This window comes from Tenrec ecaudatus, chromosome 7 (genome assembly GCF_050624435.1).
Source record: "Tenrec ecaudatus isolate mTenEca1 chromosome 7, mTenEca1.hap1, whole genome shotgun sequence".
In the NCBI taxonomy this organism is placed as follows: Eukaryota; Metazoa; Chordata; class Mammalia; order Afrosoricida; family Tenrecidae; genus Tenrec; species Tenrec ecaudatus.
In genome coordinates this window covers 62,152,097-62,178,674 of record NC_134536.1, presented here as the reverse complement: position 1 = coordinate 62,178,674, position 26,578 = coordinate 62,152,097, and the positions used below count along the sequence as shown (strand labels likewise).

Genomic DNA, 26,578 nt, shown 5'->3' with positions numbered 1-26,578 from the left:
TGTGCTGAGCTCTATCCCTCCCCGGCCTGGTACGCTGGGAGGAAATTTGCTGACTGTGCCCAGGGACTAATCTATATGCTGTTGTATAGGTAAGGCATTAAGATGGTGAGTGCACAGAAGGAAACTGTACCCAGACACTGAATGTTATATCAGACAACCAAGCTCCCACAGGCCTGCTTTTATGGCCAGTTGGGGCAGAAGGAGCCCGAGGACTTCCTCTTGGAGGCCTCCTGGCAGCTGGGCAAGGTCTCACCTAGACCTCGGAGAATAGGGTTTTGCTCCAGCCGCCCCCCACGGGGGGGAGGGGGATGGGCATGGGGATAAATAGCCCGCAGCCCAATGTCCTCCAGTAATTTGCTGAGCAAGTAGTCCTCATCCCCCTAAAACAGACGAGAGCCCATTTTCACCAACCCTAAAAGTAGGGCTTCCTGTGGATCACATCAGCATAAACTTTGGGGACGGTGGTCTTCAGGGTACTTGCCTCCAACTCGGAGTCCCTGCGTGATGGGAACACATTCATGAGTTCAGCTGCTAACCCAAAGTTTGGAGGTTCTTGTCCACCCAGAGCATTTCAGAAGAAAGGCCTGGTGATTTAAAAAAACAAAACAAAAAACCTCCAGCCATTGAAAACCCCTCCAAGCCAGGGGGAAAGGAAGTGGGTGTTAACAAACCCAGAGACAAGGGAACAAGTGATCCAAAATCGGTGGTGAGGAGGGTGTAGGAGGCCTGGTAGGGGTTGATCAAGGGCAATGTAACCAAGAGGAATTACTGCAACCCAAATGAAGGCTGAGCATGACAGTGGGACAAGAGGAAAGTCAAAGGAAATAGAGGAAAGAGCTGGAAGCAAAGCTATTTATAGAGGTCTAAATAAAGGCATGTACATATGTATATATATTTATATATGAGGATGGGAAAATAGATCTATGTGCATATATTTATAGGTTTAGTATTAAGGTAGCAGATGGACATTGGGCCTCCACTTAAGTACTCCTTCAACGCAAGGACACTTTGTCCTATTAACCTGGCATTCCACGATGCTCATCTCCTGACATGATTGTTGAAGACAAAGCAGGTGCATAAGCAAATGTGGTAAAGAAAAGGCTTGAAGATAAACAAGCGGCCATCTAGCTCAGAAGCAACAAAGCCCACATGGAAGAGGCACATCAGCCTGTGTGATCACGAGGTGTTGACGGGATCAGGTATCAGGCATCATCAGAACAACAAAAACATATCATTGTGAATGAGGGGCAGTGCTGAGTGGGGACCCAAAGCCCATCTGTAGACAACTAGACATCCCCTTACAGAAGGGTCTCAGGGAGGAGACAAGCCAGTCAGGGTGCAGTATAGCACCAATGAAACATACAAATTTCCTCTAGTTCTTTAATGCTTCCTTCCCCACTCCCTCACCCCCACTATCACGATCCCAATTCTACCTTACAAATCTGACTAGACCAGAGGATGTACACACGGGATCCAGGATAGATGAACCCCTCGGGGTCAATGGTGAGAGTAGAGATACTAGGAGGGTGGAGGGAAGGTGGGGTAGAAAGAGGGAACTGATCACAATATATAACCCCTTCCCTGGGGAATGCACAACAGAAAAGTGGGTGAAGGGAGATGTCAGACAGTGTAAGACATGACAAAATAATAATAATTGATAAATTATCAAGGTTTGTGAGGAGGAGAGATGGAGGGGGGAAATGAGGAGCTGATACCAAGGGCTCAAGTGGAAAGCAAATGTTTTGAGAATGATGAGGGCAACAAATGTGCTTGACACAATGGATGGATGGATTGTGATAAGAGTTGTACGAGCCCCCAATAAAATGACTTTTTAATAAAAGAAAAGAAAACCCCACCAAGCTTTCTACTCTGGCAGACATGGGTGTGCCAAGAGTGACCCCTCCCACTCAGTTAGAGAGCCAGGGAGGAGGGGAACGGTGCAGGCTCAGCCGGAGAAGGGCAAGCGCCATGGAACATGGCTTTACATACACATGCCTGTTACCTACTGCACAAGGCCTCTTTAAAGTGTTGGGAAGTACTCCTGACCCAAGCTATGGTATTTTCAATTTTCTCTATGCATGTGAAAGCTGGACATCGAATAAGGGAGGCTGAATAAAAATGGATGCATCTGAACTGTGATGCTGGCCAAGAATATTGAAAGTGCCACGGACTGCCAGAAGAACCAACAGACCTGCCGTGGAAGAAGCACTGCCAGAATGCTCCTTAGAGGGAAAGATAGTCACCTTGTCCACCCTGGACATGTTATCAGGGGAGACCAGTCCCTGGAGGACATCATGCTTAGTAAAACGGAGGGGGAGCAAAAACAGAGGAAGGTCCTAGACACGCTGGATTGACACAGTGGCTGCAACAATGGGCGTTGGAACATAACCATTGTGAACACAGAGCAGGGCCAAGCGGTGTTTTCTCCTGTCGCACACAGGGTCCCTATGAGTCGGAACTGACCCACGACACCTAACAACATGTTACTTCCCAGGAGCAAAGGGGTCTCATCTCTTCTTTCCTGAGACAAGAGGCAAGTCCTACACCTGACAGAGTCTAGGCAACACTTCCTTTGGGGGTGAGGGCTATAGTGTGGAGACTGAGCAGGGGGCTCACAGGGGAGGTGTAGGGCCCCGTGTGTGCAGTGCAGACAGACAGGGCTCTGGGAGCTTCTTTGGCAGGAGGCCTGGGTGCTGTAGGGTGAGGGCAGGCAGGAGGGAGGTGCACCCTGCAGGGACAGAGAGGGATGGGAGGCAGAGACGTGGAAGCTGATGGGGAAGGTTCATGTAAGTTTTCTGAACATTTCCGTTTTGCCAAAGGCAGATGTTCAGCACTCCTTTGGGGCCATTTGTTTATTATATCTCTATTGGGGAAACATCCAACTAGGTGTCAGTTTGGCGACTGTGAAGTAAAATCTCTTTTCTGGGTGCTGAGATGGCTTGCGGTGAGAATGTGAGCGCTGCTTGTGTGCAGAGCGACGCCAGTGGGAGCGCTGTGTCCACCAAGGTGGGCCAGGAGGGGAAATCGTGGAGCTGGGGTGGCCTCCACTAGAAACGAGGGCAGAGGCGGAGGGACCAGGTCAGTTTGTGGGATCCAGGAACTTGGAGCTGGCAAAGCTCACATTTCAACATCCCTTGCCTGTATCAAGGTAGAGCGGGGATCTGTGGAAGGCCTGTTACTAGGAGGTGGGGGTCTCTGTTTTAAAGTCAGTTGGAGTGAGTAAAACAATGTGGCAATGTTTGAGTCACTTCTGTTCCCTTCCAGAAAAAGATGGGGGCGGAAGGTGTCAATGAAGCTCAGGGTGGCTCTGGAGGGGCAGCGGGGGTTGTATGGAACAGAGCCCACTGTGCAGCTGCCCTGAGAAGCTATGGCTGGCCCCAGTGGAACACCTCCCCCCCCCCCAGGGCACGGTACCCCAGAGAGCAATCTTTTTGTATTCCCTATTGTTGCCATCCTCAGAACAATCAGAGGCCACGTCTTTTCCTTTCCTGCCCAGCACCCTCCCCCTGCATCTTTGCATACCAAGGGACTAGGGCAGGGGTGTGTCCTGCCGTGTGTGTGTGTGTGTGTGTGTGTGTGTGTGTGTGTGTGTGTGTGTATGTGTGTGATGGTGGCGTGTTCTGTGCTGCCAGTGGTGATGAAGTGTTGGAGGGTGGGCCGTGGGGGTGGAGAGAAAAGCCCAGAGACCTGGGACGGGGGTCTGTGCCTGCAACACACTCTGCGATGCATGGCCCACGTGAGGAGCAGGGGTCTGCCCGCCTCAGGAAGGGGCCTACGGGAGTTGGACACATGGCAGCCTGCTGTTACATACCTGAGACACCAGTCATGGCTGCCGAGTGAGGCCCCGCAGGAGAAGACAAGACACAAGAGCAGAAGGAAATGGGAGGCAGCGCCGCCCCCCCCCCCAAGGAGCATCACAGGGGGCCCTTCTGGGAGCGGAGAGGGATGGGAGAGACGGGTGGCTGTTGCGATCCGCTTGGAAGCTCATGGGGACAGCCTGAGGGACTCACTCAGCATGGTCCCTGGACCAGAAACAGCCCCTATGACATTCCCCATCCCCCTGGGACAATGCCCTTTGGTTCTCCACAGCCTGGCAGCAGAGCCAGCCCCGCCAGCTAGTTGGCTCCACGATTCAATTCCTGGCAGCCCTGGCTGAGGAGCTAAAACAGGAGCTGCCTGGGGGTGGCATTTCCAAGCACAGCTCTGTTCTAGATCCTATGGGACATTGTATGTATGGATTGTGATAAGAGTTGTATGAGCCCCTAATAAAATTATTTTTAAAAAAGGAAAATAATAAATAAGATAATCTCAGAGGAAAACAGAAAAAAAGAAACATGGTTAAAAGGAAACATTTCCAGGAAGTTTACCCAGTTTTGGAAGGCCGGTGTTTGGGCTGAAGCGGAGCCTGAGCGCTGCGGGCAGAACACCCACCTTGTGCAGAAGTGGCACAGGAGGCAGCAAAATAGACCCTGCACGTGCTGGGCTGACCCAGCAGGGCTTGTGTGGGTCAGCCCGGTTGGGGAGGGTGGGTGACCACCCAGGAGTGGGGAGCCCCGAAGGGGCTACCCTTACACGCTGCCCTGCCTTCCTCCTGACCTAGAAATCTGACCCTCAACAGCATGTTCTAGATTGAGAGCCCCATAGAACTTCCTTGCAAGCCGTTGAGCCACCTCAAAAGAAACAAACACAAGAAACTCCACTTTAGAGAAGAAACAAAGTGTGACATTAGGGGCCAGCCAAGAAGTTGGACCATCACCAAGAATCAACTGATGGTCCAAGGAGCCACTGCAAAAGTGTGGGGAACCCGGATAAGACTTGGCTGAGACCTGACCGACGCCCAAAAGCCACCTAAAATGTGGAGAAACCGATAAGACTTGACTGGGATATTGGTGACTTCAAAGAGCCAGCCAAGCTGTCCACTTAAACCTGGGTAGAGATACTGACTTTTCAGAGAGCTAGGAACCAAGGAGACATCAGCTCCTGCTCTCTCCACCTCTATCCGGGTGGGTCCACAGATGAAGGCAATGCTTGTTGGGACTATGATGCTAGAGTGCGATGTGTGAGGGGCCGTTATTGTGCCCTTACGCTCATACTGGCCCCAATACTCTTACCCCGAGTAGTTTGAGTTGTTATTAGATTGTTTGATGCGTGTTTGCAGTGAATAAACCGAGGATTCGAAAATGTCTAAGAGCGTTAAGTAATTATTGATCGTGCTGCTTGTGACCAGAGGACGCCCATCAAGGCATCGCAGCCCATGCCACCGTCTTCCACTCAATGGGCACCTGGCACATGCCAGCTTCCATGGGGAGTTCTAAGTCATCACGCAGTCGTATACACACGGTGTCCAAACAAAAACACATCCAGTCAGTCAATTCGGACTCATCGGGACCCTGTCTGGGGTTCCCGAGGCTTTGGGGGAGCAAACAGCCTCCTTTTCCTGCTGTTGGTGGGATGGTAGTTTTGAACCGCCTACCCTGCAGTTAGCATCCCAGTGCTGACCCCACGGTGCCATCAGGGATCCTCACACCTATCAGGCGACACAGATTTCCATGACTTTATCTGCTAGTCTGTAAGCACCAGGAAGCCTCTACTTAGCTTGCTTATTGAGTAATCTGCCCTGGGTACAAAGTAGACTTGCTTCGTTAGGTGGTTTGTTTGTTTTTTAGCTGTAATCTTGAGAGAGAAAAAAACAACAACCTTTTCTTTTCAAATCCTATTGTGGTTTGGGTGAAGATTTGAAGACCACATTAGCTTTTCATTCAAGAAGGTATACACATTGTGTTTCATGACATTCGTGGCAATCCTTAGCTGCATCAGAAGCAGGTGAAGGGGCTGGGGCTTTTCCCTCCAGGGCCCCCCTCTGTGGGGTCACATGGCCAACCTCCAGACCACCTAGGAAAGAAGGAAACAGCCAACCTCCACGGATGATCTGGGGGAGTTGACTTCAGGAGGCCCAGGAGGTATGAAGCAATCAGGAACACAGTGGGGGTGAGGAGAGAGCGAGGAGGGCCAGGTGTCCATTGCACAAAGACAAGCTTCCCCCTTGCAGACTGCGTGTGCCCCTCCCTGAGCCTGCCACCTTGGCAGATGGGATAGCAAAAGGCCTTCCCTGAGCTCTGGGGACAAGAGCATCCCCCCAGGCCTCTTCTCCGACAGCTGTAACTACAGACAGACCAGAAGCAGCCATTCCCAGGCCCCCATCAGCCACCCAGCCATCAGGGCCTGTGGCCTTACAGTCCGAGGGTGGACCCCGGGGGTCTGAGTAGTCCAGGTTGCTTTAAGTGGAGTCAACTGCTGACAACTGCCAGGTCAGGCTCCCAACCAGTGAAGATTTTCACAAGACCTTCATCCCACAATTAGAGATCAAGCCTGATGATAATGTTACTTTGAAAACACACGGCCTATAGTCTAAAGAAGGTAATGCTTCGGAACTGAGAAGAAGAAATCATTCAGGTAAGACTTGGTTTTGTGTGAAAAGGGTCAGGGGTTCTTCCTGCACATGGGACATGGGAGCCAGAGCAGAACAGATGCATGAATGGACAGTGGTCACACAGGTGCAGAGTGGAGGCTGGGGACTGGTGTTCACCCTGCCCTGCAGGGTGGTCTCCCCTACCCCCATCTAAGCACCCCGCCCTCCACTCAGGGTAGCCCCAGGCTAACTGGGAGACTTATGAAGGTCCCCAGAAGAGGTGACTGGGGGTGAGGTTGGCTTTTCTGCTTCTGCCCACCTCCACAACCCTCAACCCCACCCCAACACACACAGTGGTACCTTCTTCTCTGCCACCTCTTCAAGTGTCTTGGGCCTTTCTGTTCTCTCTCTCTGACTCACTAAAGATGACTCACCTCACAAAAGTATTATCAATTATTTGTCCCTTAAAGCAAAACAAAGGCAATAGGGACCATCTCCTAGGAAGAATTAACTCTTTTTCAGGACTTTACTTGCATGCACTGCTTCAGTAATGATTGAGAGGAATGCTTCATACCCCTCTGTGATTACCTGTGGGCTACAGATTATTGCTAAGATTCAAAACTTGCCCTGGCCAATAGGAGCTGTTCTGCTGGACACCCCAGGGGACTCTGCTCTGGCCTCCTCCAGCATGTCCTTCCCATGAGACAAGGACTACGAGGGTAAGTCCAAAAATATTGCTGCAGAATCACAAAAACCATCCACTGACCACAGAGACAAGCTTACGCATTTTGTTTGGGGTAAACCATGTGTGTATGAAGTAGGACCCCAGTAACACTACCTTGGGACTTATTCTTGTATGTGAGGCTGAGAGATGCATCCAGTTAAGACCCTCTCCCGGTGGAGGCGGGGGTAAGGAAGTGGTGCTGACCAACCCAGGGACAAGGGAGCAACAAGGGATCCAAAATTAGTGGCAAGGAGGGTGTGAGAGGTCTGGTCAGGATTCAGCAAGGGCAATGTAACCGAGAGAAATTACTGAAACCCAAATGAAGGCTGAGCATGACAGTGGGACAAGAGGAAACTAAAAGGAAATAGAGGAAAGAACTAGGCAACAAAGGGTATTTATAGAGGTCTAAAGACTGGCACATACATAAGTAAATATATTTATATAGGAGGGTGAGTAAATAGATCTATGTGCATATATTTATAGGTAGTATTAAGGCAGCAGATGGACATTGGGCCTCCACTCAAGTACTTACTCAATGCAAGAACACATTGTTCTATTAAATTGGTATTCCATGATGCACACCTTCCTGACACAAATGCTGAAGAAAAATGTGTGCATAAGCAAATGTGAAGAAAGCTGATGGTGCCCGCCTATTAAAAGATTTAGCATCTGGGGTCTTAAAGGCTTGAAGATAAACAAGCGACCATCTAGCTGAGAAGCATCAAAGCCCACATGGAAGAAGCACACCAGCCTGTGTGACCACAAGTTATAGAAGGGACCAGTTATCAGATATCAAAGAACAAAAAAATCATATCAATGGGTGCCCACCTTCCTGATAGGATCACTGAAAAAAAAATGGGTGCATAAGCAAATGTGGTGAAGAAAGCTGATGGTGCCCGGCTATCAAAAGATATAGCATCTGGGGTCATAAAAGCTTGAAGATAAACAAGTGGCCATCTAGCTGAGAAGCAAGAAAAGCCCACATGGAAGAAGCACACCAACTTGTGTGACCACGAGCTGTCGAAGGGATCAGGTATCAAGCATCAAAGAACAAAAAATCTTACCATAGTGAATGACGGGGTGAGTGCAGAGTGGAGACTCAAAGCCCATCAGTAGGCAACTAAACACCCCCTCACTGAAGGATATGTGGAGAAGATGAGCCAGTCAGGGTGCAGGGTAGCAACGATGAAACATACAACTTTCCTCTAGTTCTTAAATGCTTCTTCCCCGCCACTATCATGATCCCAATTCTACCTTACAAATCTGGCTAGACCAGAGGATGTACATAGGTACAGATAGCAACTGGAAACACAGGGAATCCAGGACAGATGACTCCTTCAGGACCAGTGGTGAGAGTGGCGATGCCTGGAGGGTGGAGGGAATGTGGGATAGAGAGGGGGAATCAATTACAAGAATCTATGTATAGCCTCCTCCCTGGAGGATAGACAGCAGAGAAGAGGGCAGGGGGAGACGTTGGACAGTGTAATATATGACAAAATAATAATAATTTATCAATTATGAAGGGTTCATGAGGGAAGGGGAGTTGGAAGGAGGGGGAAAATGAGGAGCTGATATTAAGGGCTCAAGTAGAAGGCAAATGTTTTGAGAATGATGATGGCAACAAATGTACATATGTTCTTGACACATAGGATGTATGTATGGATTGTGATAAAAATTGCACGAGCCCCCAATAAAATGATTTTTTTTAAAAAAAGGACCCTCTCCCTTCACCTCTACCATATGTTCTGGGTATGCAGGACACCAATATTCCCAACTCACTGCCTGAGTCGCCATTGTACTCTTTGACGTTGCAATGACCCTGTGAGACTAGGACAGAGTGGAGACGAAAGACATGAGAGTTAAATGGAATGTGTCCTCAGGGATTGGATCACCTATGGGCAGGGATATAAATATGAGGAGGTTCATAAAAACTCTTGGAAGAATTCCATTGTCTTTTAATTCCATTATCCCATCAACATTTTGAAGCCCCCTTTAAGTAGCCCTAGTGGTATAGGGTTATATGTTGGGCTGCTAACCACAAGGTCAGCAGTTCAAGAACACCAGTCCAGTAGAAAGATGGGGCTTTATACTCCTATAAAGAGTTGCAGTCTCAGAAACACACAGAGGCAGGTTGACCCTGTCCTATAGCGTCACTATGAATCGACAGTTGATTCAATGGCAGTGAGTTTGTTTTGTTTTATTTGTGTGTATTTGCTCTAGAGGGCATTATTGGAACACTTAATTGGTAAAACATGAATAAGATCCATAGATTAAAGTACCGTACCAATATAAATATCTTGATTTTATCATAGTGGTATGCTTAGTACTCAGCTGCCAATCTAAAGGCTGGTTTCCCAATCCACCTCAAAGCTCTGTGAGAGAAAGATCTGAATATCAGCCTCCATAAAGATTACATCCTACATAATTATATGAGGCAGTTGGACTCTGTCACTGGGGGGGGGGCAATAATTTTCAGAACAATAGTCAAAAACGCACATGATGGCGCCTCTCAGTATAACAACATTGTGCTTGTGTGAGAGAATGCCCTTGTCCTCGAGGAACATGCATGGGCGCATGTAGGAACCCAGGGGTGCCATGCCTGCAAGTGACACCACTCTGAAGAAAGGTGTGGTATGTGTGATGTGTGTGTGTGAAGAGAGAAAGAAAACAATCAAGTAAACACTACCCATCTGGAAAAAACCACCCTAGCAGACAACAAATTCCTTAAGACCAGTGAGATGGTTTGATTTTATGTCAACTTGGCTGGGACAGAATTCTCAGTGGTCTGGCAGGTAAGGACTACTAATCCTCCACAGTGTGAACCAACACAATGTAATCAAATCCATGATGGGATGTGCTGTGAGCACTCAGGCAGTTGTAAGATTAGGGTGGACAGAACTCAGGTCACAGCCCCAATGTAGTTGACAGGACGTTTCCTCAAAGATGTGACCTACTTCCTATAAAAGGATGCTGTCGAAAAGCTTGCTTGCATTTTGCTGGGTTCTGGATCCTGCATTTGGCTCATCAACTAAGTCTGGTATTGTGGACTTGAGTCAATGGTCTGCCACATTGCTTGCTAATCCCAGGAATCAGGTGAATAGTTGGTACTCTACAAAGATTGTGGAATTCATAAAATATATTAATTCATTGCCTTATTTCTACATTTAAATATTGGGATTAGATCATTATTCCCAATGCTTGCTTCAAAGTCTTTTCCCCAATGTTTATACAATAATTTACATGGTTTCTACTTATCTATGAAAGCTACAGATTTAGGGACTGAAAAAGCCAGCGTCATTCAATTCTCAACACCCTGCAATTTTCAGCCTAATAAGAACTTTTTTGGGTGGACTTCCGGGAAGATGGCGACGGAGTGACACACACCAGAGGGACTCCGCAGAATCCAGCCCAGGAGAGTTGCTCAGAGTGAAATTCAACGCCACTGGATCGCAGGAGGTGCATCATAAAGATAAGTAGGCACAGATCCACGGGGTTTTGAGGGGCTGGGGGCTTTTGGCTTACCTCAGTGGAAGCCGGCTGGGGCTCGACCCTAGTCCAGTTGCCGGATCTGCCCAAGCCGGGACCATTTGGAGCCTGTAGCAGGGCTTGGTCTCAGCACAGCCACAGTTTTTCCCTATCTGCCTCAGGGCAGGAACAGGACTCTTTCGGCTCCACCGGCAGGGATCGGGGTTCATCTACATTGTTGCTTCTGTTTGCATCTCTGCTTTATATTCCCACACAGCCTTGGAGGGCTGTGCAGGGGCTTTTTCAAGGCACAGCCGCAGCCGCAGCCGCGCCGCGTGGTCTGAGCAGGGAATAAACCCAAACCCCGACAGCTCCATAGGCAGGGATCAAGCTTCAGCTACAGGGCGGCGTCTGGTAACATCTCTGCTCTCTGTCCCCCATTTCTCTGGGGGCGGCTCAGCAGTTTTCTTGCGACCCTTCTTGGGGCTCAGCTGCCAACTACCGCTGGGGCTTGGGGCAGGGAGTAAGCCCTTGTAGATCCACAGGCAGGGAGTGGGACTCAGCTACATAGTTTCTTTTGCTTCCCTCGCTTCCCTGTACCCCTGCACAGTCTAGTCTCACTTTTTGATTTTTCTCACCCACCTTGTTCCTGCCCTGCTCTCTCACACTCCATTGCGGACTTACGGGGCACTCCCATTGCCCTAGGGCATTTGGGCCTGGGTCACACCCAGCTAGGTGAGCTCCACCTGCATAGATAGCCCAAGGCTAGGGTAAGGCCTGCTTGCTCTCCAGGGGATACTCCTCAGACTTCTCACCAGGGAGTTCCTGCCTGTGTACCTGGGGACATACGGCAGCTCAGCCAACACTTATCAATATTCAAACCAATAGCGGGAACTTCAGCCCAGCCTCTGCAACACTGGTGCAGGCAGTCGATCTGCCATCTGGGGCACTCCCCTAATAGGGAAGCCACAGGAAGATAAAGTGGTAGGTTAATCCCATAGCAAAATCAGCTGTAGGCAGATCGAAGAAGAATTCCTATAAGTCTTCCAGAGAGAGACTAGAAAATGGCACCTGGTCCCTCAAAAACAACTCAACGCAAACAGCCATCACCCCCAACGACCTCAACGAAAAAACAGGAGAAACAAAAGGCAAAGGAAGAAGATGTCCTGAACATAACAACATACATAGAAGAAGCAGACATTGAGATGCCATACAAAGAAGCTCTCACAATGGTGCTTGGAGCGATGCAGAATATGAGGGAAACACTACAGAAAAAGGATGAAATGATAGAGGAGATAAAAGACATATACCAAAGGAAAATACAGGAGCTTGAGGAGCAGGTAACGAAAAACAATAGCAGAATCATGTTCCTTGAGAATCGATTGGAGGAATCAGAGAACCGCATCAGTGACGTGGAGGACAGCCAAGCAGACTTTAATAAACGTGAACAAAAATCTAATAAGAGCATCAGAGAAGCCGAAGAAAACCTAAGAGCTATGTCTGATGCTATGAAGCAGAACAACATTAGAATTATTGGCCTACCGGAGGAAGACACAACAAAGAAGTCATCTGCAACAATAGCGAGAGAATTCTTGGAGGAAAACTTCCCCAGCCTAATGAATGAAAACCAAGCAACCATCCAGGAGGCTGAAAGAACACCAGCACGACGGGACCCCAAGAAGAAATCACCAAGGCACATAATAGTTAAACTTTGAGGAAAAGGAGAAAATCATGAGAGCAGCTAGGGAAAAGCAAGCAATCACATATAAAGGTTCCCACATAAGGATATGCTCAGACCTATCAGCAGAAACTATGAAAAAAAGGAGAGAGTGGAGTAACATATTCCAAAAATTGAAAGAAAACAACGCAAATCCAAGAATACTCTACCCAGCCAAATTATCGATCAAGATCGATGGAGAAGTAAAAGTCTTCCCAGACAAGGAAAAACTCAAAAAATACGTTACAACAAACCCAGCATTACAAAAGATCCTCGCCGACTCAGTATGGGCAGAAGAACAACACTCACCAAGCACAAATAAGACACCAGCACATAGAACAACCTCACCCAGAGCACAACAAAGAGAAAACAGACCCCAAGATAGCAATGACTTAAGGATGGAAAGAAGTCAAGAATGATACACACACAAAACACACACTAATGAGAAAGGAAAGTAGGAAAACTCCCAACACAAAAAGTATAAAATGGCATCACAGAGTCTGCACATGGAGATAATATCCCTGAATATCAATGGCCTGAACTCAGGCATTAAAAGACTGAGACTAGCAGAATGGCTTAGAAAACACAACCCATCAATTTGCTGCCTACAGGAGACACACCTCAAGGCTACAGACAAAAATAGGCTGAGAATCAAAGGCTGGAGAAGGACCTACCAAGCAAACAGCAACACAAAAAAAGCAGGGTTGCAATCCTTATCTCGGATAAAATTGACCTCAAAGTGCAAACCATAAAAAGAGATAAGGAGGGACACTATATAATGCTCAAGGGAATGATAGACAATGAACCACTAAGCATTGTAAACATATATTCCCCGAATGAGAGATCAGCTCAATACGTGAACCAAACACTCCAAAAGATTAAGAAAGAAATCACAGACTCGACAATTATAGTGGGTGACTTCAACACACCACTCACTGAGAAAGATAGATCACAGGGAAAGAAACTCAACAAGGAGACTAGAGAGCTAAACTCCACAATTAGACAATTTGACCTAATAGATATTTACAGAGCTTTTCATCCAAATACAAAAAATTTCACATTCTTTTCAAGTCCTCATGGCACATATTCGAAGATAGACCACATGCTGGGGCATAAGGCAAATCTACATAAATTTAAGCACATTGAAATAATACAGACCTCTCTCACTGACCACTGTGCCATAAGACTGGAAATCAACAAAAGGAAGACAAAGAAAATAAGAGCAAATAATTGGAGGATGAATAACTCTCTACTGCAAAAGGAGTGCATACTGGTGCAGATCCGAGACGAAATCAGGAAATTTCTCGAAACCAACGAAAATGAACACACGACGTACCAAAACTTATGGGACACAGCAAAGGCAGTCATCAGAGGAAGGTTCATAGCAATACAAGCATACTGAGAAAGGAAGAGAGACTCATGACGGATACGCTGACACAAAATTTACAAAAACTAGAGCTGAGTCAGCAGGACAACCCTACTAATAGCAAAAGAAAAGAAATTATAAAAATCAGGGCTGAGATTCCACATCCAAATTTCACTTGTGCTCACGGAGAAGATTCTTCGAGGCCGTTTGTACACACCTGGAGGCTGAGTGGGTTCTTGAGGGCTCTTGTCACAAAAATGTGCCTCGCTTGGCAAGACTGCATTCTACCATTAACGTACACTGTGACTGAATGTCCTCAAAGTTCACAGCGCGTGGCTGATCTGGAGTCAGCCGGAATTTGTAAACAGGGTAGCAAACAAGATATTTTTCTTCCATGTATACAATCATTTTTTTTAAAAAGTGCAATTTGCATTGCAGCAATCCAGTGTTAAATCATTTACATAAGATTTAACAACATTTTTTATAATGAATGTAAACATTTTAACTTAATGGTACTTAAATCATTTAAAAGAAAAATGTTAACTTAGACATTCTTATGCTTCTTTTACAACTACATCCCATTTCTATCTTTCCAATTGTTGAAAATATTTCAAGAACAAATCTTCTCTCAGGAAAATTGCCTTGCTCCATTTGTTAAGAATTTTTATACAAGAACACCAATAGACCCCCTTTATTTTACTGTGGAATATGTGCTGGAAAGATTGCAACAAAACTACTACCTAACAGATAACATTTGTATATACTCTGAGATATCTGGGCATCTTTAAACACTATGATGAAGTCTGTGTAATGTGCCCAACCCATGGGCAGGTTGGCTTACATGAATTTTTTTTAAATGGGATGTCATATGGAAACCTATTTCACCAGAGTTTTAAAAATAATAAAAAAAAAACCAAGGGTAAAAAAAAAAAAAGAGAACTTTTTTGACGTGCTTTGATCAGTTTCTTGAGTAGCCCTGGCGGTGTGATGGTTATGTGTAGGGTTGAGATCTGCATGGTCAGTAGTTCGAAATGACCAGCAGCTCCATGGGAGGAAGATTGAGCTTTCTACTCCTGCAAACAGTCTCAGAAACCCACAGGAGATCGATCTAAGTCAGCACTGACTTGATGGCAGTGAGTCTGGTTTTGTTTTGTTTGCCTATTTGCTTAACTAACTGAAAACAGGAAGTTGTGACAAACAGGTCAAAATGCAAATTTAAAAAAATGTGGCTGAACTTGTTATCTGTCCGTGTGCCCTACTGCGGTGGCTTGAGTGCTGCTATGCGGCTGGAAGTTATGGCACCAGCATGTCAAAAGGCCATCAGGGTCACCCACGGTGGGCAGGCTCGGCAGGGATCCCAGGTTAAGAGACACTTGCAGGAAGGGCATGGTGATCTGGCCCCAAACTTAGCCAGTGAGAACCCTCTGTGTCGCAATGAAAGATTGCCCCTGCAGTGTTGGAAGATGAGCCCTAAGACTGACAGGCATCGGTGGATTCAGCCTGGGCAGTTGTCAACAGGATGGTGCAGGCGCAGTCTGCACGCTCTTCTGTTGCCTGTGGGCTCACCTTGTTGCCAACTCAGCAACAACTAACAACACCGGGAGGGAAAAAAAGCACACGGCAAGTTGTACCCAACCAAGCCTGCTGCAGCCGAGTTGATTCCACTTCATGATGCCCCGATGTGTTACAGAACTGTGCCATCGGGACTCCTTAGATGTCATCTAGGCAGAAACAGCTCTCAGGCCTTTTCCCCCACAATGCAACTGGGTGCGTGTGAACCGAAAGCCTTTGGGTTAGTTGTTGCTGTTAGGTGCCATCGAGTTGGTTCCAGCTCATAGTGACCCTCTGTACAACGGGGCAAAGCACTGCCAGGTCCTGTGCCATCCTCGCAATTGCTCTTATGTTCAGGCCCATCAAGACAGTGCCTGTGATCATGTTGAAGGCCTTCTTCTTTTTCAAGGCCCCACTACTTTACCAAGCACCACCGGACACCTCCAGGTGCTCCCAGAAGTCAGAACCGTGAGCTAGAACATGGCGCGGCTCACTGGCTGCCACACAAGGACTGCGCTGAGATTGCTTGACACTGGTAAAGGAGCCCTGGTGGCCCAACAGGTAAACACGTGGCTGCTACCGGAAATGCTGGCAGTTCCAACCCAGCCAGCAGCATCCTCCATTAGGATGACCAAAACAAGCACACTCACTGCCTTCGGTCAATGCCGACTCACAGTGGTCCCTGGTGGGTTTCTGAGACTGCCACTGTGTCCCCATAAGCACAACACCACCAGGGATTCTCCACAAAGATGGCAGCCTGGGGAATCCTACAGCATGTTCTATTCTGTCACACGGAGCCGCGATGAGTCGACATCCACTGGACAGCACTTACCAATAGGCACCTGTGAACAGAAAGCCACTGCCAAAGCTCTCTGAAGACCCAGGGGGAATTCTCAGCGTGTGTCTTTGCCCAGCTGTCCAGTGCCTTGCGGTCAGGACAGATAAACGGAAGCAGTCAAGAGGCCTTTCCACTGACCTTTTCTCCATCCAGGGGAGGTAGGTGGGGCCTTCACATTTCAGGGTGGTGAAAGCCTGGCCAAACACGTGCTGGGGGAATTTCTTCAGCTCAGCCTCAGTCATCTTTCGAAATCCCAGGACCACGTCCGCCCAAAATGGCACTTCTTCAACAGGAAGGTTTCGAAATATCTGCCAACTCAAACATATGAGGTGGAGAAATTCCCTCAGTTCTTGTGAAATAACACTTGGCTGGCGAATCCCTTGGGCCATTCGCCAAAGCATTAAAAAAACAAAACAAAAAAAAACACCTAATTTTCTCAAATAGTTTGAGGCTTATAGAAAGATTGCACAAAAATGCAGAGTCCTTGGATGCCTCTCTCCCACTCACCCCTACTCCTCTCCTAGTACTAGCCCACCCCTACTCCTCTCCTAGTACTAGCCCGTGTATGTTGTCACAACTAACGAGCCGATGCTGACGCCTCATTCTTAGTGAAGGTCCATGACTGACATGACTGATCACTCTCCGCTCACATGGGCTGTGGCCTTCAGAGCATTTACAAAGTACACTCCGGGGGGAAGTTGCTGACAGCACCGAGGACTGAGTAGCCCCTATCAATGGGATCAATACAGAGTTGTATGTGAATGGATATATTGGATTGTGTAAGAGATAAACATTTTTTTTTAATTTTAAGGGTTCCTGAGGGGTATGGTGGGGAGGGAAGGGATAAAGGGGAACTGATATCAAGGCGTTTAAAGAGGAAAGAAATGTTTTGAAACTGTTGGCAGTAGCAATCATGCAATACTGCTTGATGTGATTAAATGATGGGATGTTATGATATCTGTAAGAGCTCACATTAAAGTGATTAAAATTTAATATATATATATATACATTCCTTATAAACACAAAAATTAAAAATGTATCTATTTCATCCCTTCTCTTTGGTCCAAATAATGCAATGGTTAAATTTAAAACATTTGTGATTGAGAGAATAAGACAATTTCAAAGTAACATGTCTTAAAGATTGAATTGAATTCTCTTTTTCTTAAAATGGTTTGTCCAGATTTTTCTTCCTGACTTCTGCCTATGCATTTTTTATTTTAATAAATCATTTTATTGGGGGCGCTTACAGCTTTTATAACAATCCAGACATCCATTGTGTCAAGCATATTTGTGCATGTGTTGCCATCATCCTTTTCAAAACATTTTCTTTCTACTTAAGCCCTTGATATCAGTTCCTCATTTTTTCTTCCCTCCCCACCCTCACACCTTCATGAACTCTTGATAAATTATAAATTATTATTATTTTCATATCTTACGTTACCCACTGTCTCTTCACCCATGTTTCTGTTGTTTGTCACTGGGGGTGGTGGTGGGGATGTGTGTGTGTTATATATCAATCATTGTAACTGGTTCCTAGGGACAGATTTTTTTAAATTAAAAGATCAGATTTTTAAAATACTTTTATTGGGGGCTCTTACATCTCTTATCATAATCTATATATTCATCCAGTGTGTCAAGCACATTTGCACATATGCCACCATCATCATTTTCGAAGCATTCTATTCCCATTTGAGCTCCTGATATCAACTCCCCATTTCTTTTCCCTCCCTCCCTAGCCTGCCCTCCTTCATGAACCCTTGATAAGTTATAGATTATTATTTCCATATCTTACATCATCCTCCGTCACCCATCATCCACTCTTCTGTTATTTGTGCCCCTGGGAGGGGGTTCTACATTGATCCTTGTGATCGATTCCCCCTTTCCCCCACCCCCGCCTGATATCTCTACTCTCCTTGTTGGCCCTGAGGAGTTTATCTATCCTGGATTCCGTGTGTTGCAGGCTCTTATCTGTAGCAGTGTGCATGCACTGGTCTAATCCAATTTGTAAGGTAGAATTGAGGTCATGATAAGGGGGTAAAGAAAGTACCAAAGAGCTACAGGAAAGTTGTGTGTTTCATCCTGACTGGCTCATCGCTTCCCTGTGACCCTCTGTTGTGAGGGGATGTCCACTTGTCTACAGATGGGCATTGGGGCTCTACTCCATGACCCCGCCCAACATTCACCTTGGGTATGGTTTTATTCTGGATCTTAAATGCCTGATACCTGATAAAAGATCATTTTATCGGGGGCTCTTACAGCTCTTATAACGATCCATACATCAATTGTACCAAGCATATTTATACATATGTTGCCATCATTATTTTCTAAACATTAACTTTCTATTTGAGCCCTTGGTTTCAGCTCCTCTTTTTTCCCTCCCTGCCCCCATCACCTGCCTATGCATTTTTGAGGGAAAGATTTTCTGGTTTTCATAATGCTTTACATGAATTAAGAGCAAAATATCAAAAGGTTAACAATAGGTCTAATTCTAAACGGAATCTCTCGCTCGGGTTGTGTAATGGGGGACAGGGCTGGAAATAGAGGACATAAATTATGAATTAAGTTGGGACTAGAGCAAAGGCAAGCTCTGCCAAGAGAAGCCCTGTTTTCACGAAGTAACTGACATGGCTCAATCGATGAGGCTAGAGTGACATTGGTTGCTAACAGGAAGCCTGCAATACTGTTATCAAGAGCCGGTAGGGATATGTTTGGATTTTTAAGTATTGAGTTATCCTCATCATAGGAATAAATGCAGTATATTACAGTTGCTCTAAAAAGCAAATAATGATTATTTGAGTCTATGTTGTTAATGATATAATAATTAACATATGAGAATTTACATCTCTTAGTAATTCATTCAATAGATGGTCACAGATAAAATGAGAGAAAAATTCTAGGACAAAACTCATTCAAATTCTTTTTTTAAAAAAAGACCAATTGAAACAAAGTACTCCTTGAAGCTACTGCCCTCAGACACTCTTCCAACCTTGAGCTGAAACTATGCTGAGGTCACCTTTAAGTAAACAGCATGCGTGTACCACACAGTAAAGAACTTCACCCCTCGGTGTGGTGCTCTATCGAAATGGCATCTGTTTGAGGACCAAAAGTCACCCTTTCACCTAAAGCAAAGCAGAGGGGACAAGGCCAAGGGGCCAGGGGAACCAGAGCGCTGGAAGCTGAAGGTCCAGCACACAATGAATTAGAGCGCTGAACATATGCAAAATGGAACTAATGTCACTGAACAACTTCTGTGGAGATTATCAAACGGGAACTTAATCTGCCAAGTACACTTTCACCACAAAACACAAGCAAATGCTATTTTTCAAACAGAAAGCAAAGCAGCCCCTGGGGAAGGTGTGGCTGCAGTGTGCTCTAGACCCTGCCTTCACCCTCTTCCTGCTCCTGCTGTGAACTGCAGAAGGCTGTCTTCGCCACCACTGGGAGGCCAAAGACCAGAGGACTGCATCTCCAGCCCTGGCCTCTCTTGGGCTCTAACCCCACATCCAGACTCAGGTTGCCTCCCTGGATCCATTCCCCACTGGATACATCTACTTAGACGCCACGTACATCTGTGCCTCATGAATCCATGCCCTGCTTTCTGCCCCGTCTTCAGCCAATTCAGAAAATGGCGTTAACACAGAAACCTGGGGATCTTCCTTGATTCTGTCTCCTCTTACATCAAGCTGCCCCCCCCAACACACCCCTCTGCTGCTCCGTGTGCAAACATCTATCACTTCCCATCACATCTCCTCTTAAGCATTTCTCAAGTCTATGTACTCTCCACTGCCACTGTCAGTACGTAGTCACCACCATCACTGTTGCCACAAATCTGTCCTCCACACGACAGAGAGAATAGTTTGGACCCATCACAGTGTAATCCTCTCAATGATGCCTCAGTCCCCGAGCCTTCTCCTTTCCCTCCAACAGCCCACAATGGGACAGGCTCTAGTACGAGCTGTTCCTTAGTTTGGAGTGCCATCGCCCCTGCCCCCACCTGTCCCTGCCCCGCCCACCTGCACAGCATCCGTTTTTACACTTACAGTTCTCCATCTGGCCGCAGCCCAAATGCCACTTTTTCTTTTCCTGAGTGACTTCCTTAGCTTCCCACAAGTTAGTTACAAAAAAAAGCGAGTTTCCCAGATATATGTTTACATTTTTTTTAAAAGCAAAACAAATAAAAACTGCTATCAAGTTGATTCTGATTCATGAAAACCCTTAGGAGCAGTTCTCTTCAGTCCTATTGGGTCATTAACACTAAATATTTATGCGACAGACAGCCTCACCTAGCCACAGTTGATAGTCTTGAACTACACACCTTGTGGTTAGCAGTCTGCCACTTAACCCACTATACCAGTAGTGCTCCCATGCTTCCATATCATTTTTCCTTTAGTAACTCTTGTTTCACTTGGAACTCATTAGATTTAAGACATACCCTATATGCCTATAGCTACATGAAGACGGGAATATAATTTCTTCAAAATTAACTAAAAACATATTTATTGACCATCTATTATTTAATCTAGATGACAGCCTAGGAAGCTCTGTATGAGTAGAAGTGGACTTTAGGGCAATGCATTTAACTCTAGGCGCTAAATCCCTAGCACCCAGTGAATCCCTGACGCTGGTTAAGGCTCAGTAAATCATTTAAAGCGATTAAAACTTAGGTGACTAAGACAATAGAATTAATCTAATGATGTGCCAGGTGTTTGTCCTTTTCTTTGCTTGACAGATTGAAACCCTTTTGGTGGGAATAAATAGGATAAAAGTCATTCATTTTCAGGAAATCAATGGCACTCTTAGGACAGCTTGAAATGCATTCCTTTTAATAACCCTAACTGATAATAAATTCTTATTCTTAAGAATACATCTGACCTTTGGACACAGGTGTTTCCCAAATCTCTTAACACCAAAGTTTGTGACTAAGATTAGGTCGTGTTGGTACTGGATATGGTCACCAAGGTCAGCAGTTTGAAACCACCAGGGGAGAGACGAGGCTTTCTCCTCCCATAGAGTTACAGTCTAAGTAAATCACAGTTCCACTCGGTCCTGCAGGTTCACTGGAGTCAGAATTGAGTCAATGGCAGTGGGTGAGTGTGAGTGAGTGAATGAATTGCCCAGAGGAAAGCAGAGTGAGGAAAATCAAGGACACGTGAAAACAATTGGTCCCAGGAAATAATGGACCATGGCAACACCAGGGGCCAGGCCTTATGCGCAGAAGAACTAGATGGTGCCTGGATACACTGCCAAAGACTCTGCAAGGGATTATGGTAGAAGGTCCTGAACAGAGTGGGAGAAAAATGTGGAACGAAATTAAAAATCGTAACAAAGACCAGGCTTACTGGTCAGAGGGAGGATGGCGGAAGCCTCAAGACCCCCTTCTGGTTGAAACAGAACTCACCTCTGTGGCTCCGTTTTTAGACCAGGGGACCAATGACACTAGAGGGCTATGTACTCCTTAAAACAGCAATTAGTCCACATCAAAAGGGCAGCCTGTGCCCTAGGGCTCCATTCAGAAGGGGCAGAGAAGGAGGAATGGAGACAGGAAACGCAGAGCAAGTGGGATTTGCAATGGCCCAGAGCAACGGCAGGGGTGGGTCTCACAAAGTGTGCTGAATAGAAAACTGATGATCTTGTCTGCAAGCCTTCATTCAATTCACAATAAAAAGTTAAAAAGTAATAAAATAAGATACCCCAAAAGGGGGGAGGTAAGCTTAACGACCTACAAAATTCATTTCTTTGGAATATCTCATTTTCCAAAGATGCAAAATAAATAAGGTGTCCTTCTACCTTAAGTCTGCATCTATTCCAATAGCATGCTCTCCCCACGTAAGCCAAGCTCAGCATTTATCTGCTATCTGGTTTCCTAGCCGGATTTGCAAATCAGCGCCTATTCCCCAAGGAGACTCAGAGTAGCATTTGTGATGAGAAATCATAATTGTTTGTTGTTAGAAAGTGGAATGCTGTGATTTGTCTTTCTTAAGTTCTTTGGAGTAAAGCCAAAAACGTTATGTCTAATTTCTCCCGCATCTAGTTCAGCACTTTCCTCACAGCAGACACTCTAAATATTTTATGTTGAACTCTAGTGTCTATGAAGATAATTGGAATTCTAAAATAACTTTTTTATTTCCTTGCTTACCCAGACACCAGATGAACGCCAGCATCTCCAGCCTCTGCAGAATTGGCAATGGCAAACAGGTGATCAAAGGTCGCTCTAAACCACTGTTTCTGCTTGTAAATAGCCGTGTCTGCAGCAGGGGGAAAGCAAAGCAGAACAGAGGGGGAAATGATGGTGGCGACTCTACGGCAGAGAAGCTCCATCCTACAATTTGAGGGGGAAATTCAAGGTTAAGAAGGAGCGCAGCATCTCAGTGGAGACTCCATCAACGATGGGAGTTTGGGATGTTGACTCTTGCTGTATTTATCTTCTGAAATCATGAGTAATCTACGGAGGGGGAACCAGGAACCAGATGGAAGGTGGTCTTTGGATCAGGTATATTCCAGAGGTCTTCAAAAGGTTTGTGACCAACCTGAAGATAAATTAGTTCACGGCTCAGGCATCCAGCTGGCCCACAGTTGGCACGTTGGAGAAAAAGCTCATAGGCTCTTCCTGGTCAGAAGGGGCTTGCAAACATGATGGGTACCAGGGGAAAGTCCAGAGAACTGACCCTCCTGAACAAGTTTGATTGTGCAAGTGAGCTCCTGAACAGAGGCCCTGCTGGTCAGTTTTCCCCAACAAGGTAGTGCTCCCACAGCCAACAGAGGCATCTGGGGCCACACCAAACACCACCTCTCCACCAGATGCTGTGTTTCCATACTCCCCAGCAACTGGACATCCCAGTCAGAGTACAGGGATTGGAACTAGACCTCTTCCAAAAGGGTCTCAAGCCTGTCAGTGAGGAAACAAGAGGCCAAGTTCAAACAATAAATAATGGTGTCCCTATGGGCAGAAAGAACCAGTATAACCTAGCAGTACCCATGGCTCAGCTGTGGCAGTGTATTTGGCCATCTGATCCCTCTGGAAGGGCCATGGGGGAGTACCCAGGGTCAGAACAGAAAAAATCACCAGTAATTCTGAGGAGCTTCTATGGGGAAGCCACAGAGGAGAGGAGGGACTGAAGCCAAGAGGATGCTGAGTCAGCCTGCCTGGAGAGAGCCTGTTCCCAGACAAAGTCCTCGGGTCAGTGAGGGCATTTCAGAAGCAGGGTTCTGAAACAATTGACTTGTTATAGAGCCAATAAATATTTCTTTAGTAGTGGGTCCACAGTATCTGTAACATGTGCCCACGTGGACCTGACATTGTATTCCTGAACTGCACACTGGGACTACTGATTTAGAAACAATGAAGAAATAAGTAAAAAGTTGTATAATGAGCTAAATTAAAACTCATATGGACTATTACACACACACTCACACACACATAATCTATGTCAATGTATTGGGACTGTATTGAAAGACTCCCTTGTTTCCACCCAGGAACTCCAAAATAGTGGCTGAGATTCACACATCCAACTCATCTCCAAAGAACAGATGGTCCCAATTAAGCAGTGGCTAGAGCAGGTACTGACCCAACTCATGTTTGACACAACTAGAAGAAGACGGTAGCCAGAACAGTTTACGAGGCACCAGGCATGTTCTAAATTTAGTGCCGCCTTGTTCAAACCCTCTGACCCAGCAGAGTGGAAGTGGAGGAAGAAGTGAATGTGCGCACTGAAGCACAAGAGGAGAAAGGTGAGGCAGGGGTCTGGGGAGCCAGTGTGTGTGCCCCGGCATGTGCCGCAGTAGGAGTATAGCGTGCCCGGAGCGGGGTCGTGATACAAGCTGTGTGTTGACTGCACACTACTGCCTGGAACTCCTGTGGATATAGAACCCATCACATTCGATCACCGTGAGACTGAGAGGCCCATCTTGCTCACTACTAATCAGTCCAACTCGGATCCTGTGGCCTGAATCTCTAACACTCTGGGCTAGTTTTATTTTCAGTTTTGGCTCGGTGTAAGGCGCACAATAAATCATCTCTTCTGCTGGGTCAGCTGAAGCATCAAAAACAAATACATATATCCATAGGAACTGATCCACTAAGTCTTACAGCAGCTGCGAAATACATCATGTGGTCTTCATATCGCATTGACATTTCGGAGCACAGACGACATGGTCCCTGGGTATGATCTTCATAGAGAGTCCAGGAAAGCAGTGCAAGAAGATCAACGTCTTGATCGACCAAAACCCATCTGCAGAGGATCTGCTCCGACCGAGCCACTGCCAGAGACACTCGCTACCGACAAGCGTCTCCAACAGCCCTGCCGTCAGGCCGAGACCCCTGGGATCTTGATTACGCTGGATCCAACTCCATACTTGGCCAGGTGACCTCCCTGTAGACGCAGCCCGAATCTGTGCTGGGCGCAGGTATCTCTTACTGGTTCCGTGACAGAAATTTCTTGCCTGGCTTTTTAAATGGCAATGGGGGTCTTTTCCGTCCTACACATTTGTGTTTTTGTCCTTATACTATTATGATTTTAGCATTACTACCTTAGTGTGATTTTGGTGGTGGTGTTTTTCCATTGCTTTCTGTTGGCTCTCCCAGGTGTGAAGCACAGGAGGAGTGGATGCATAGTGATAATAACAGAGACAGGGGGATGTAGGAACTGCAGGGAGGGCAGGGGATTTCGGGAGTCAGTCATGAAGGTGGGGGCGGGAGGGAGCACTAAACTGGATTGCAATTGCATAGCTCATCTGAAAGGCAATCTAACCATGGGGTGAGGAGGGGGTGGGTGTGCGCTCGAAAATCAACATGGTAATGATTCTCCTCGATATGTTTGAATGACTTCATTGTATGAGATGTCAATTATGTGCCAATAAAACTGTTGGGGGCAAAGGGTCTTTCTCTAGAACCCCCTAAGGGACAAGCCTTGCCCGGTGTCCCCCACCACGCAGGCACGCAGAGAGGGCTCTGGCGCTTCGGACCTGGGCGAACTCTGAGGAGTTCCCTTTGAGGATGATTCCTTGACTAGGGCCGGCCGCCTTCTGGCCACCAGCAGGCCTGCTGCAAGGGCTCCTGGAAAGTGAACATGAGAAGCCTGGTGCAGGAACGGCGCCCAGTACACCCAGTGTTGCGGAAAGTTTTTGTCTATAGCTCAGTGAAACAGGATGCAGGGGGTGCACCAGTTCCCCACGTGGTGGCAAAACCAATTACCTGGAACAATAAACCAAGGCAATGGTCTTCTCTTCTGGGGTAGGATGAGGGTTCTTCTCTGTTTGGTGAACTGGGAGGAGCAACAGGGCTGTGCCACTAAGAACAAAGGGTGGCGGAAAGACTGCAGGCTAAGACCGAGGCCCTCTTCTCATCCAAGCCTTCTGGGAGGCTGGCAGCTGGGATGTCAGGTTCCCGAGGGAGGAAACAGGAAACCTCTTCTGTGGGGAACGCCATCAGCCCCAGGGAAGTTTATAGAGTGACCTCAATGGTTTCACAGCGACAGGGCCTGCCATTCTACCTGCAGGGAAACCACAGGCCACAGGCCTGAGCCAGCGCTCAGAACTTCCCCAGCACCTACCTGTTAGAGGTCCTGCCCCTACATCTCAGCAGACACGCGCTGATTCCCACCAGGCCCAGGAAACCCTCCCACGTGAAAGATGGCGATTAGAACGGCCAGCAGAGCTGTGTCCTGGAGGCCACAGAAGCTAGACGACGAGAAGAAACCTTGAAAAACCGATTGTCAGTATTGTTAGGAAAAGAAAAGATACTGTAATCCCATAAGACACATAAGGTATTATTAAAGAGTCAAACATTTTAAATGTACTAGGAAGATAAAAGTGAAGAAATCTTCCAGAAGGCAAAATAAAAAAGGAAAGGAGTAGGGCTGGCAAGGGGAGAAAGCTCCGAGAATTGGAGGGTCCAAGATACACAACCTAATAGCACTTGCAGAGAGAGAGAGAGAGAGAGAGAGAGAGAGAGAGAGAGATGTTGGAAGGGAGGAGCATCGACCAAAGCTGAACTCACTGCTCTCAAGTCTACATCGGCCCATCGTGACGCGACAGGACTGAGCAGAATTGCTCCCTGTGGGTTTCCAAAGCTGTAACTACAGGGGCAGGAAGCCTCTCCGTCCTCCTGGCTCCCAAACCAGCCACATCAGACTCACTGCCCTGAGGCTGTGCTGCCTCACAGAGACCCCCAGGGCAGGGCAGACCTGCCCCAGCAAGTTGCTGAGACTCTAAGTCTCTATGGGAGTAGCGAGCCGCCTCTCTCTTGGCAGAGCAGCTGGGGGTTTTCAACCACTGAGCTGACATCAGACTGCAGCCCAACGCAGAGCACGACTCCGTGGTTCAACTGCTGCCCTCGCAGTGAGCACCCAGCTAGCCATCCACCGCGCCACAGAGCCCCTGTTGGGGGAGGAGCGCCGAGACTGTGCCCTGAACGGAAGAATGTGATCTTCCCAGAGGACGGTAGCAGAGCAATTTCACAGTGCACAGTGCTGGGTACCAAAAAAAAAAAAATCTTGTAAATGACTTGAGGA

The 26,578-nt window shown here is 46.9% G+C and overlaps 1 protein-coding gene across 3 annotated transcripts in view; it reads right to left on the bottom strand.

Moving 5' to 3' along the window:
- DDO (D-aspartate oxidase) overlaps window positions 1-26,578 on the bottom strand; it is a 54,552-nt gene that overhangs the window by 16,480 nt on the left and 11,494 nt on the right. For 2 of the 3 annotated variants that reach the window (XM_075554674.1, XM_075554676.1), the window contains exons 3-4: window positions 22,207-22,315; window positions 16,209-16,385 (exon numbers count right to left, since the gene is read on the bottom strand). In XM_075554674.1, coding sequence (XP_075410789.1) covers window positions 16,209-16,385; window positions 22,207-22,315 — 286 coding nt within the window. The remainder of the gene's footprint in view (window positions 1-16,208; window positions 16,386-22,206; window positions 22,316-26,578) is intronic. The other variant, XM_075554677.1, reaches the window with a different exon arrangement.